General features: G+C 31.1%; 1 protein-coding gene and 1 long non-coding RNA gene across 12 annotated transcripts in view; both read left to right on the forward strand.

Annotated features, from left to right (window-relative positions):
* Positions 1–4,021, forward strand: part of LOC107633596 (tear acid lipase-like protein) — a 23,245-nt gene extending 19,224 nt beyond the window's left edge. For 4 of the 11 annotated variants that reach the window (XM_021119315.1, XM_021119316.1, XM_021119310.1 and 1 more), the window contains 3 exons: positions 2,558–2,587; positions 3,017–3,065; positions 3,192–4,021. In XM_021119315.1, the coding sequence (XP_020974974.1) occupies positions 2,558–2,587; positions 3,017–3,065; positions 3,192–3,199 (87 nt within the window). In that variant the 3' untranslated portion in view covers positions 3,200–4,021. Of the gene's footprint in view, positions 1–2,557; positions 2,588–2,996; positions 3,066–3,191 lie in introns of all 11 variants that reach the window. The other 7 variants (XM_021119308.1, XM_021119306.1, XM_021119309.1 and 4 more) reach the window with 3 other exon arrangements.
* Positions 4,327–4,896, forward strand: LOC107630960. The gene is made up of 3 exons (XR_001618455.2): positions 4,327–4,407; positions 4,495–4,613; positions 4,719–4,896. It is a non-coding gene; the product is annotated as an uncharacterized LOC107630960 (long non-coding RNA).

The following is an 11,772-nucleotide window of genomic DNA, read 5'->3' on the forward strand; positions in this document are numbered from 1 at the left end:
GGCAGGAATGGAGATGCTTCTTCCATGTAAATTGGAATTAGGTGCAGTAAAGTCACCAAGCATCTTCCTTATATTATTATTATTTTCGGCTGCCATCTCCTCTTCCTGTTCGAAAATTTCTGAAAGGTTATTTCTGGATTGTTGTAATTTAGCTTCTCTTAGTTTCCTTTTCAGAGTCCTTTCAGGTTCCGGATCTGCTTCAACAAGAATATTCTTGTCCTTGCTCCTGCTCATATGACAAAGAAGAGGGCACAGAAAAAATAATAATAATAGAGACCCTTTATACCACAGTATAGGGATCCCTTTGTGAGTGGAAGAAAAGAGGGGGAGATGAAGAATGTAATGTAATGGAAGAAACACAACTGTGAGGAGGGTTGAGATGTGAGATGTGATGTTAGTAAATGAATAAATAAATAGAATTAGATGGGAGAGGGAGAATTTTCGAAAAATATTTTTGAAAAAGAGTTAGTGATTTTCGAAAATGGTTTTTGAAAAATGTTAGTATTTTTTTTCGAAAATTTTTAAAATCAAAATAAGAATTAAGAATAATTAGTTAATTAAAAAGAAATTTTTGAAAAAGAGGGAAGATATTTTCGAAAATTAGAGAGAGAGAGTTAGTTTTTGAAAAAGTAATGACTTGATTCATAAGAAATCACAAGATATGATTCTAGAACTTAAAGTTTTCTTAACACTTAACAAGCAAGTAACAAACTTCAAATTTTTGAATCAAAACATTAATTGATTATGTTATTTTCGAAAATTTGATATAAAAAAAGATTTTTGAGAAATTGTTTTTGAAAAAGATTTGATTTTAAAATCACAATTAATGACTTGATTCACAAGAAATCACAAGATATGATTCTAGGACTTAAAGTTTGAATCTTTCTTAACAAGCAAGTAACAAACTTCAAATTTTTGAATCAAAGCATTAATTGATTATGTTATTTTCGAAAATTTGATATAAAAATAAGAAAAAGATTTTTGAAGAATATTTTTGGAATTTTCGAAAATAACTAAGAATTTTGAAAAAGATAAGATTTTCAAATTGAAAATTTGATTTGACTCATGAGAAACAATTTGATTTTAAAAATTTTTGAAAAAGTCAACTCAAATTTTCGAATTTGATGAGAGAAAAAAAAGGAAAGATATTTTTTTGATTTTTGAATTTTTATGATGAGAGAGAAAAACAACAAAAAGACTCAATGCATGAAAATTTTGAATCAAAACAACGAATGCATGCATGAATGATATGAATGTCAAGATGAACACGAAGAACACTTTGAATGTCAAGATGAACATCATAGACATAATTTTGAAAAATTTTTAATGCAAAGAAAACATGCAAGACACCAAACTTAGAATTCTTTAATGCTTACGCACTAAGAATTCAAGAATGCATATGATAAACATGAAAAGACACAAAACAAAAAATCATCAAGATCAAACAAGAAGACTTACCAAGAACAACTTGAAGATCATGAAGAACACTATGAATGCATGATATTTTCGAAAAATGCAAGATGCATATGCAAGTGACACCAAACTTATGACATGACTCAAGACTCAAACAAGAAATACAAAAATATTTTTGATTTTTATGATTTTCTAATTTTTTTGGATCTTTTTTTTTCAAAAATTATATGAAAAAGGAAAATAAGGATTCCAAAATTTTTAATATGAATTTCAGGAATCTTGCATTCTCAGTCTAAAGCTTCAGTCCAGGAATTAGACATGGCTCACTAGCCAGCCAAGCTTTCAAAGAAAGCTCCAGTCCAAAACACTAGACATGGCCAATGGCCAGCCAAGCTTCAGCATGTAACACCAGAGTATATTGCTCTTGATAACAAATTGGTGCTCATCATTTATCAAGTATGTGACTTACCTCTGATGGTTTGGAAGCCTCAGTCCAAAAGAATTTAGACATGGCTTTACAGCCAGCCAGGCTTTACATGCTTCATGAAACACTAGAATTCATTCTTAAAAATCTTGAATAAAATTTTTTAAAACATTTTTATTTTTTTTTTCGAAAACAGATGAGAGATTTTTGAAAATATTTTTGAAAGATTTTTTGAAAACAAAACGAAAAGAAAATTACCTAATCTGAGCAACAAGATGAGCCGTCAGTTGTCCAAACTCGAACAATCCCCGGCAACGGCGCCAAAAACTTGGTGCACGAAATTGTGATGTCCAGGCTCGAACAATCCCTGGCAACGTGAGCAACTTAGTACGCGTAATCGTAATTACACTTTAATTATGTAAAATTCATGGCTCTTTCTTTCCCCGGCAACGGCGCCAAAAACTTGGTGCACGAAATTGTGATGTCCAGGCTCAAACTATTCCTGGCACGTGAGCAACTCGGTACGCGTAATCGTGATTATTCCCTCAATTTCAGCCAGAAAATACCTAAAATCACAGAAAAACACACAAACTCATAGTAAAGTCCAGAAATGTGAATTTAACATAAAAACTAATGAAAACATCCCTAAAAGTAACTAGATCCTACTAAAAACATACTAAAAACAATGCCAAAAAGCGTATAATTTATCCGCTCATCAATGTTCTCCTCACTTATTGTTCGCGCATGCAGGTAATTCGCTAGTCGATAATCAATTCCATTCACTTTTCTCATTGCATCCCCTTTCCTTGTTCTCTTTGCTTTCCTTTTCCTTTCTCTTTTTTGTTCTGATTAAGCTCTGAATGTCAAATTGAAACATGATACTATTTTACTTCTGTAAGAAGGATACTGTTTCTTTCTTTGATTTTAGAATTTGCTTGATTGAAAATAGAAGGATTCATGAACAGAAGGATTCATGAACCTTTATGCTTGCTCTTTACTTCCTTTCTAATTCATGTAGTGCAATAACCAAATTGTGCTTTTGCTTCTGCTTGTGGGAGTGATATAATATGACATTAGACTTTATATCAAAGTCCCTAATGAAATTATCCTTGGTTTTTGATGAATCTGATGATGATATTTGTGGATCCTCAACAACAAGAATCTCTTTGATTACTTCAGGCATGCTTTGCCCTTTTATCATCTTCTTCCAATATTCTCCCACCAACTGGTACTATATATATAGATTAATGTTACAAGTTTACTTGTTCAGGCTTTAGTGAATTTCCCTTTTAAAGTTTTAAACAATCTAATTGAATCTCCATTTTGATATGTTGATGCTATTTGACGTGATCAGGCAGGTGATGCATGGTTTCTAAATACTCCTGAACAATCATTGAGCTTCATCCTTGCAGATCAAGGTTTTGATGTATGGATAGGAAATGTGCGTGGAACACGCTGGAGCCATGGTCATAGGTTTTATTCAATGAAGAATAAGGTGTGTGGCTCTTCTTTGACCTATAGAGATGCTGACGGCGTATGTGATTAAACTGAAAATAATATTAGTGCATAAAGTTCAGTGCTAAATAATTATGAGTCAAAACTAAGAACCAAATGTTCATTTATTCTGAATTTGAATTGGGGGAAAATATTTGCAATTGATATGAATAAGGTCACACTTTAGTAGGTTTTATCATTCAATTATTTAATAGTAAAAGGGTTTGTGCCGAATACTATCAAGCCTTTTCTATTTACTTTGATATGTTTGAAATAAAAATTATTAAATTGTTCTCAGTGCTGAAGCTACTTATATTCAGCACCAAATTGAGTTCCACAGCACTGTTGATGATCACTGATCTTGAGAAAATATTCTAAATTGTCATGATACTTATATTTTCATTTCACTGTCATTTTCAGTGTATATTATTTTTATTGGAATTGTTAGAGCCAGAGTTTGTACAGTGCATCATGTGATTGATTCAACTTTGGTCCCTTGATAGAAATTCTGGGATTGGAGCTGGCAGGAATTAGCCCTGTATGATATGGCAGAAATAATCAATTACATATATTCAGTAACAAATTCAAAGCTATTCATAGTTGGGCATTCACAGGTAGTTATGATTCTGGACATCATCCTTTTCACTTGCTATTTGGTGGTTGTTGTAGTATGCATTTTATTCATTTCTCTTATTTTCGGGGAACAATTATGTCTGTTTGGGAATACCTATTTACCTTTTGATTTTCTTTTTTATTACACAGTAGAAAAATAGTTGGTATGGTTAAGTGTGGATCTGTTGTGCTGTAACGTGTTCATCATCCTTGCAATTTGGTTTCTTTTAGTTTTACTTGCTACTTCATTCATTATTTATCCTGTTTTATTTATGCACACAAAAGGAATTATTTTGTCCGATGTCTTATCATTCTCTCTGCTCTCATTTATGCTCTAAATTTGTTTGTTTGATGTAATATATTTATTTTTTGTCAGTATCATGGTGGGACTAACTTTGATAGAACTGCTGGTGGACCATACATTGCCACTTCATATGATTATGATGCTCCTCTTGATGAATATGGTAAAATTACATTGATCAAGAAGAATCTCTATTTCCAATATTTTTCCATAAATGATCCTTGAGTAATTAATTAATTATTGTATGTAGGCAACAAAGCTCAACTAAAATGGGGTCACCTCAAAGAACTCCACAGGGTTTTGAAGTCAATGGAAGAGAGTCTTACAAACGGGAACGTTTCCCAAATTGATTTTGGCAACTCTGTCACGGTACCAAAATACATGAAAACAAAATTACAACTCTACATTATTTTTTTCCCTCTAATTGAATTAGAGCAATAATGAATAATTACTTTTCAAAAATAATTATTTTAGGCCACTGTGTATGCCTCAAACAAATCATCAAGTTGCTTCTTGACCAATGCCAACACTACCACCGATGCTACTGTCTCGTTTAGAGGAAGAACCTATGCAGTTCCAGCATGATCTGTTTAGCTTGGCTTGGCTTGGCAAATATACACGCCAAGAGATTTTTTATTCCATAAGATTTGACTACATACTCTTTTAATTAAATATTTGTTTGTGATGAATTATAGTTGATGTATCAACACACTTTGATGTATGGTTGTTACTTAATATTATAGTTGATGTATTAATACACTTTGTTTATGTTTTGAATTATATTAATTTGCTTGTTTATAGTACTTTTTTTTTAGTTTGATAATACGATGAATTTGTTTATTTTTTGAAATATTATAAATATTCGAATACAAAATAGATTAAAAAAATTGTATTTATTAAATTTATATTTATTTTGTATGAAAATAGGTTTATTTTTGTAATAGAAAAATAAAAAAAAATATTTTACCTTACCGACGGATTTACAGACGGATATTTTGTCTGTAATCAGAGTGTAGATGATTTTTCAAAGTTCAAATTACAGACGGAAAATCTGTCGAAAAGTTCGTCGCCTTCGAAAAAATGGATGCAGAATTTACAGAGAGAAAATCCATCGGTAACTGGTAAAAATCCGTCTGTAATTTTCCGACGGAAAAAAAATCCGTCGGTAAATAATTTCCCATTGAGAATTATGCAGATCTTTAATAATATGCTCGTTAACTGATGTAAAATCACAAATTATTTTAATAAAGTTAAATTTCCATCCAAATAAATTTTACATCTTCTCTTACTACAGATATTTTTACTCTCCTCTCTATTTTAATAAATTTTGTGCTTCTCCTCTTATTCTCTTTTTCTTGCACAAAACATAGACAGAATAAATTATATAAAGGATAAATTTGTTCTCCTCACTCATACGTGTCAAACATGTACGTCCTTACACACCTGTAAAATGTAGGTTTTATTTTTTTTAGACACTACAAAACACAAGCTATATTTCGATGGCTTTAAGATAAGGAGAATATTCATATGATAACTTCTTTATATGAAGATGATATTATAAATTTTTAAATAATTAATTAAATATATTTAATCAAACATATTAATTTATCTAATGATCTATAATATTATTTTAATGTAAAAATATCATCATAAAAGTATCCACTTTAAGACAAAAAATGACCAAAACAAATAGAATTTGTATTCTTTATGATGATACATGTTTCAATGCGTGTTGAATCCATCGCTACAAAATACAATTTACGTTTTGCATGTCATTTTTTGTTTTCTTCTATCTACTAATCGTAATTTGCGTTTTGCAAGTATGTGAGGGATTAGTTTCATTTTTGTATAATATAATATGATACAATAAACGTGGATTACACCATTTTTTATGAGGAATAAGTGTAATAATTTGTGTCATATATGTGATTTAATATGTTGATATTGCTAAGTCTAAATTACAGTATTTTACTTAATCTTGACTGAAAAAGAAAATAGTTACGTATTTCTATCATTTAATTTATTTAATACACAATGTGCTAACACTAACGATATTTTTTAAAAAAAATATATTGATAAAAATAGATATAATATGATTACAAATATAACATAAATAAATAAAATATATAAATAAATGCTAAATCAATTTGCTTACCAATGTCTTTGTTAAATTTATTAAATTAGAGAATAATTACATATTCGGTTGTTTGGTGATCATATAGATGATCAAGTAATTAAATTGTAAATTGATATCACAGTGTGCATCTTATTTTTTCTCATTTTTGAATGAAAGCGAGAATTGAGAGAAATAAGTAATAATATATAAAGAAAAAAAAATATTTTGCACTACAACTAACACATAATTATTACCAAAAGAAATATTCACATCAAAATATAAAAATTTTTCATACTGCAAATCATGAAGATCAATCACAATGTACTGGTCACTTCTTCCTATTTTTGACCATGATATAAGTTTTTCTTTTTCAGTCTAGAGTCTAATAACATCTAATTAAACAAAAAATTAAATTAAAAGTACCAAATTAAGAACAACTGAGTGATTAATATAGGAAATTATAACTTTATATGTGTATAAAATAAAGAGAATTTATTAATTTATTTTATATTAAACGATAAAACTAATAGTAGTATATTAATAAAAGGATATACCTTTAAAAAAAATTACAATACAACAACAGCAACAACAACAAAGCCTTGTCCCGCTAAGTGGGGTCGGCTACATGAATCAAACGACGTCATTGTGCACTGTCATGTATCATGTCTACAGAGAGACCGTTTACATGTAGATCTCATTTGACCACCTTATGGATGGTCTTCTTAGGTCTTCCTCTGCCTTTCGCCCTTTGTCCATCTTCCATCTCATCCACCCTCCTGACTGGATGTTCTATCGGTCTTCTTCTCACATGTTCAAACCACCTGAGACGCGATTCAACCATCTTTTCCACAATGGGTGCTACTCCAACTCTCTCCCTTATATCTTCATTCCTTATTTTATCCAATCGCGTATGACCACTCATCCATCTCAACATCTTCATCTCTGCCACACTCAACTTATGTTCGTGCTCCCCTTTAGCCGCCCAACACTCCGTACCATACAGCATAGCCGGTCTTATAGCGGTGCGATAGAATTTACCTTTAAGTTTTAAAGGCACTTTTTTGTCGTATATAAAACCAGATGCACTCCGCCATTTTGACCAACCTGCTTGGATCCTATGATTTACATCCTGTTCAATCTCTCCATTATCCTGTATGATGCACCCAAGATACTTAAAACTTTTAACTTTCTTTTTGTAGGATGTTTTCTCCAATCTTCACCTCTATATTGGGGTTTTCTCTTCTCAGACTGAACTTACATTCCATATATTCCGTCTTGCTACGGCTTATGCGCAGACTATACACTTCTAGAGCTTCTCTCCATAACTCCAACTTCTTATTTAGGTCTTCCCTTGGCTCTCCCATAAGGACGATATCATCGGCAAAAAGCATGCACCATGGCACAGGCTCTTGGATGTGTTCTGTGAGTACTTCCAAGACTAATGTGAAAAGGTATGGACTTAAGGATGATCCCTGGTGTAATCCTATACCAATAGGAAATTCCTCTGTCACACCACCTTGAGTCTTCACACTAGTTGTGGCCCCATCATACATGTCTTTAATTGCCCGAATATATGCGATCCTTACTCTCCTCTTTTCTAAAACCTTCCATAAGACCTCCATTGGTACCTATCATACGCTTTTTCCAAATCAATAAACACCATATGTAGATCCCTTTTATTACTACGATACATCTCCATCATCCTTCTTAATAGGTATATCGCTTTAGTGGTAGATCTGCCTGGCATAAATCCAAATTGGTTCTCTGTTACTTGTGTCTCTTTTCTCAACCTCCATTCTATCACCCTTTCTCATAACTTCATAGTATGACTCATAAGCTTAATCCCTCTATAGTTTCCGCAACTTTGTATATCCCCCTTATTCTTGTAGATAGGTACCAAGGTGCTCTTTCTCCACTCATCAGGCATCTTCTTTGACCTTAAAATCTTATTAAAAAGCTTGGTTAACCAGTTGATGCCTTTTTCTCCAAGACCCTTCCAAACCTCAATCAGGATATTATTAGGTCCTACTGCCCTGCCATTTTTCATCTGCTTTAGAGCCTCTTTTACCTCGAAGTCTCGAATCTTTCGATAGTAGTCAAAGTTTTGGTCTTCTTCCCTTGTGCATAATCGACCAAGGCTCGGAAGAGTCTTCTGTCCCTCATTAAATAACTCGTAGAAGTAGTTCTTCCACCTTTCATTAATCTTCTCCTCTTGAAACAATACCTCTCCATTCTTATCCTTTATGCACTTTCCTCACCTTTCATCCGCCACCACCTCGTCCTTGGGTTCTTCGTATGATGTCTTTTCCTCAACTTTTGCTCAACGCGAAAAATTCATGACGAGCACCCTATGTTGTGTTGTCAAACTCTCTCTTTACAGTTAATGCAAAATTTCCGGTCGACTCTCCTCAACAAGAAGAAGTCGATTTGAGAGCTTGTCATGCCACTCTTATAGGTTATAAGATGTTCGTCTCTCTTTTTAAAACATGTATTTACGATGAGAAGATCAAAAGTTGAGGAAAAGTCCAAAATAGTTTTACCCTCGGCATTGATCACCCCAAAACCATGGCCTCCGTAAATACTCCCATATCCAGTCACTTCTCTCCCAACATGGCCATTTAAATCTCCTCCTAAGAAAATCTTATCTCCCAAAGGTATGCCTTGAACCAAACTCTCTAGATCCTCCCAAAACCTTATCTTGTATTGTTCGTCCGAACCCACTTGCAGTGTATAGGCGCTAATCACATGGAAAGCACCTCCCTCTACCACAAGTTTGATAGAGATGATCCGATCTCCCACCCTCTTGACATCCACTACGTCCTTCTTCCACTGCTTATCCACAATTATTCCAACCCCATTCCTATTCTTCACCTTTCCTGTATACCAAAGTTTGAAACCAGAAGTATCTAACTCCCTAGCCTTTGCACCAACCCATTTCGTTTCTTGTAGGCACATAATGTCAATCTTCCTCCTTGTCATGGTGTCCACCACCTCCATGGACTTTCCTGTTAGAGTGCTTATGTTCCATGTCCCAAATCTCAACCTTATGTCGCTTCGACCTTCACCTTTTACTTTGTGAACTAGCTTATTTACCCTCGTCCGTTCACGAAAATGCGAGAACCCTTGCTCATTTAACACTACATCCGGGCACCGATGCAGCGGCTCTTGCTTTGACACCGTACTCGAGCCATACGGCGCGTTGCTTCCGGGCAACGACCTAACTTTAGTGCAATAATGTCTTTGATTCATGTTATGGGGTTCGGCTATATTTTTATGTTGGTTGCCAAAGACCTAACACAACCCTCCTCCTTTATCCGGGCTTGGGACCGGCTATGTACCGCAAGTGTAACATAGGCGGAGTTAAAAAAAAATTACAATACAATTTCAAATATTTTCATAAATAAACTGTTAAAATTTTTGTTATCGACAAAATGATGCTATTATATAATTTCTTGGCAAAACTTAAAATTTAAAGGAAAACAGTTTTATGTGGGTTAATATAAATTAACTACGTACCAAATAATTAGAATCGTTCATTTGTTTGTTTCAATATATCAGTACGGGCAAACAAATTAAAATTATTATCCGGAATTTTATGATCATCGACCGTATGTACTATATATGACTACTTTTTAAAATTAAAGATTTTTTGCACGTATGTACAATCGAAAGATATATTCCGCTTGATTCCTCAATCTCAAAATTTGAGAAGACATAGACCTTCTTTTCTACCAATTCATCATTCTCAAACATTTTTGTCAAATAATTCTTGATTGAATAATGAATTTTATCGTACTACAAAACAAATTAAATACAAAAGCGATTAACATCTATAAAGCTATTAAAAAGAGTTGTCTTTGATTTGTGGAATGGTATACTTATAAAATTAACTTAAAATACGAACTACAAATATTTTTAAGAATTTAATTTTGATACACTAACAGTGTGAAGTACTTTTATATGTGCATCCAATTACGTAATGACACATCAATAAAAATAACTACCTTTCACATTGACCACGTGAATGGTCATCTAAAAGAACAGATGTAATTGCACGACTGTAAAAATATTTTACACTATTAGTGTATCAAAATTAAACTCTATTTATAAACTGAACTTAGCATTACTTGAAAAAACTTAGTAAAAGAATCAACTATCATTTATTATAACTATTTCTATATAAGCCGTCTTATTCTTGTCAAACTTGGATGAGACTTCCTATAGCCTTATAATTCTGATCTTTATTTTTCATACTTTCTCGTCGTATAATCTACTATAAGTGATACTATTGATAGGATCGTAGACAGTAGCCATTAGGTATGAAAAAAAAAATAGAATAAAGACTATGTCGAAATTATAAATTTTTTAAATGATAAATATGAAAAAAATTTACTAAATAAATAATATATTTAAAAACTAAAAAAAAAAGATTAGCGGTAATTATGTTTAGAATGTTCCCATATTTTTTTTATTTCTTTTTGCTTGCCATTTCTACACCGCAATATTAGATCAAGGAAACTCTAAATTTAAAATATAATAATGAATATGTCACGTAAGAAAAAAATAATGAGTTAAAAGGGAATATATATATATATAGAGAGAGAGAGCAAATACAAAAAGATATGTTATCGTAGTAAAATATCACACTATGAATAATTATATTTGTCAAGTAAATTTATTTATACACTATATCTATTATATTATTTTATGTAAAATTAAAATCTACTCTCCTAACTTAATATCATATAAATATTTGCTCCCGATATTTATTTTTGATATTTTTCAAAATTAAATTGAAATTATGTTCAAAGTCTTAATACCGTAATTGAGGTATAATTAATACCTAAAATTTTAATAAATAAATACCTAAAATAAGTTAATTAAATAACAATAATTATTACCTAAAATATTGAAAAGAAATTTTTAATAAATGTGAAAAATAAAAATAAAAAGAATTAATATATAATAATAGTGTTTAAATAAAAAATTGATAAAGAATAATAATTATAGGTAAAAATAGTATTTTTATTTTGGAGAAAAAAATATGAGAAATTATTTAATAACTCGTGCTATTCACATGATAATAAATTGTTCAATAACTTGTACCATGCACGTGATAAGGTTGAAATTATAATTTTAAATTATTTTATTAAAATTAATTTGAATTGTAATAATTTGATTAATAAAAAAATAACATGTTATGTGTTCGTTTTGTCTTAACTTAATCTAATGTTAAGTGTATCAACTCTAATATAGTTATTAATCGTTTTTGTTAATCTACTTTTTTTTTCTAAATTTATGATTAAAATAACAATTATAAATATTAATAATTAAACAAATCATTATATTTAATTATTTAACATTTTATTGCCAAAATAAAAAAAGTACTATTTTTTTATTTAAATATTTTTT

This window comes from Arachis ipaensis, chromosome B03 (assembly GCF_000816755.2).
Source record: "Arachis ipaensis cultivar K30076 chromosome B03, Araip1.1, whole genome shotgun sequence".
In the NCBI taxonomy this organism is placed as follows: Eukaryota; Viridiplantae; Streptophyta; class Magnoliopsida; order Fabales; family Fabaceae; genus Arachis; species Arachis ipaensis.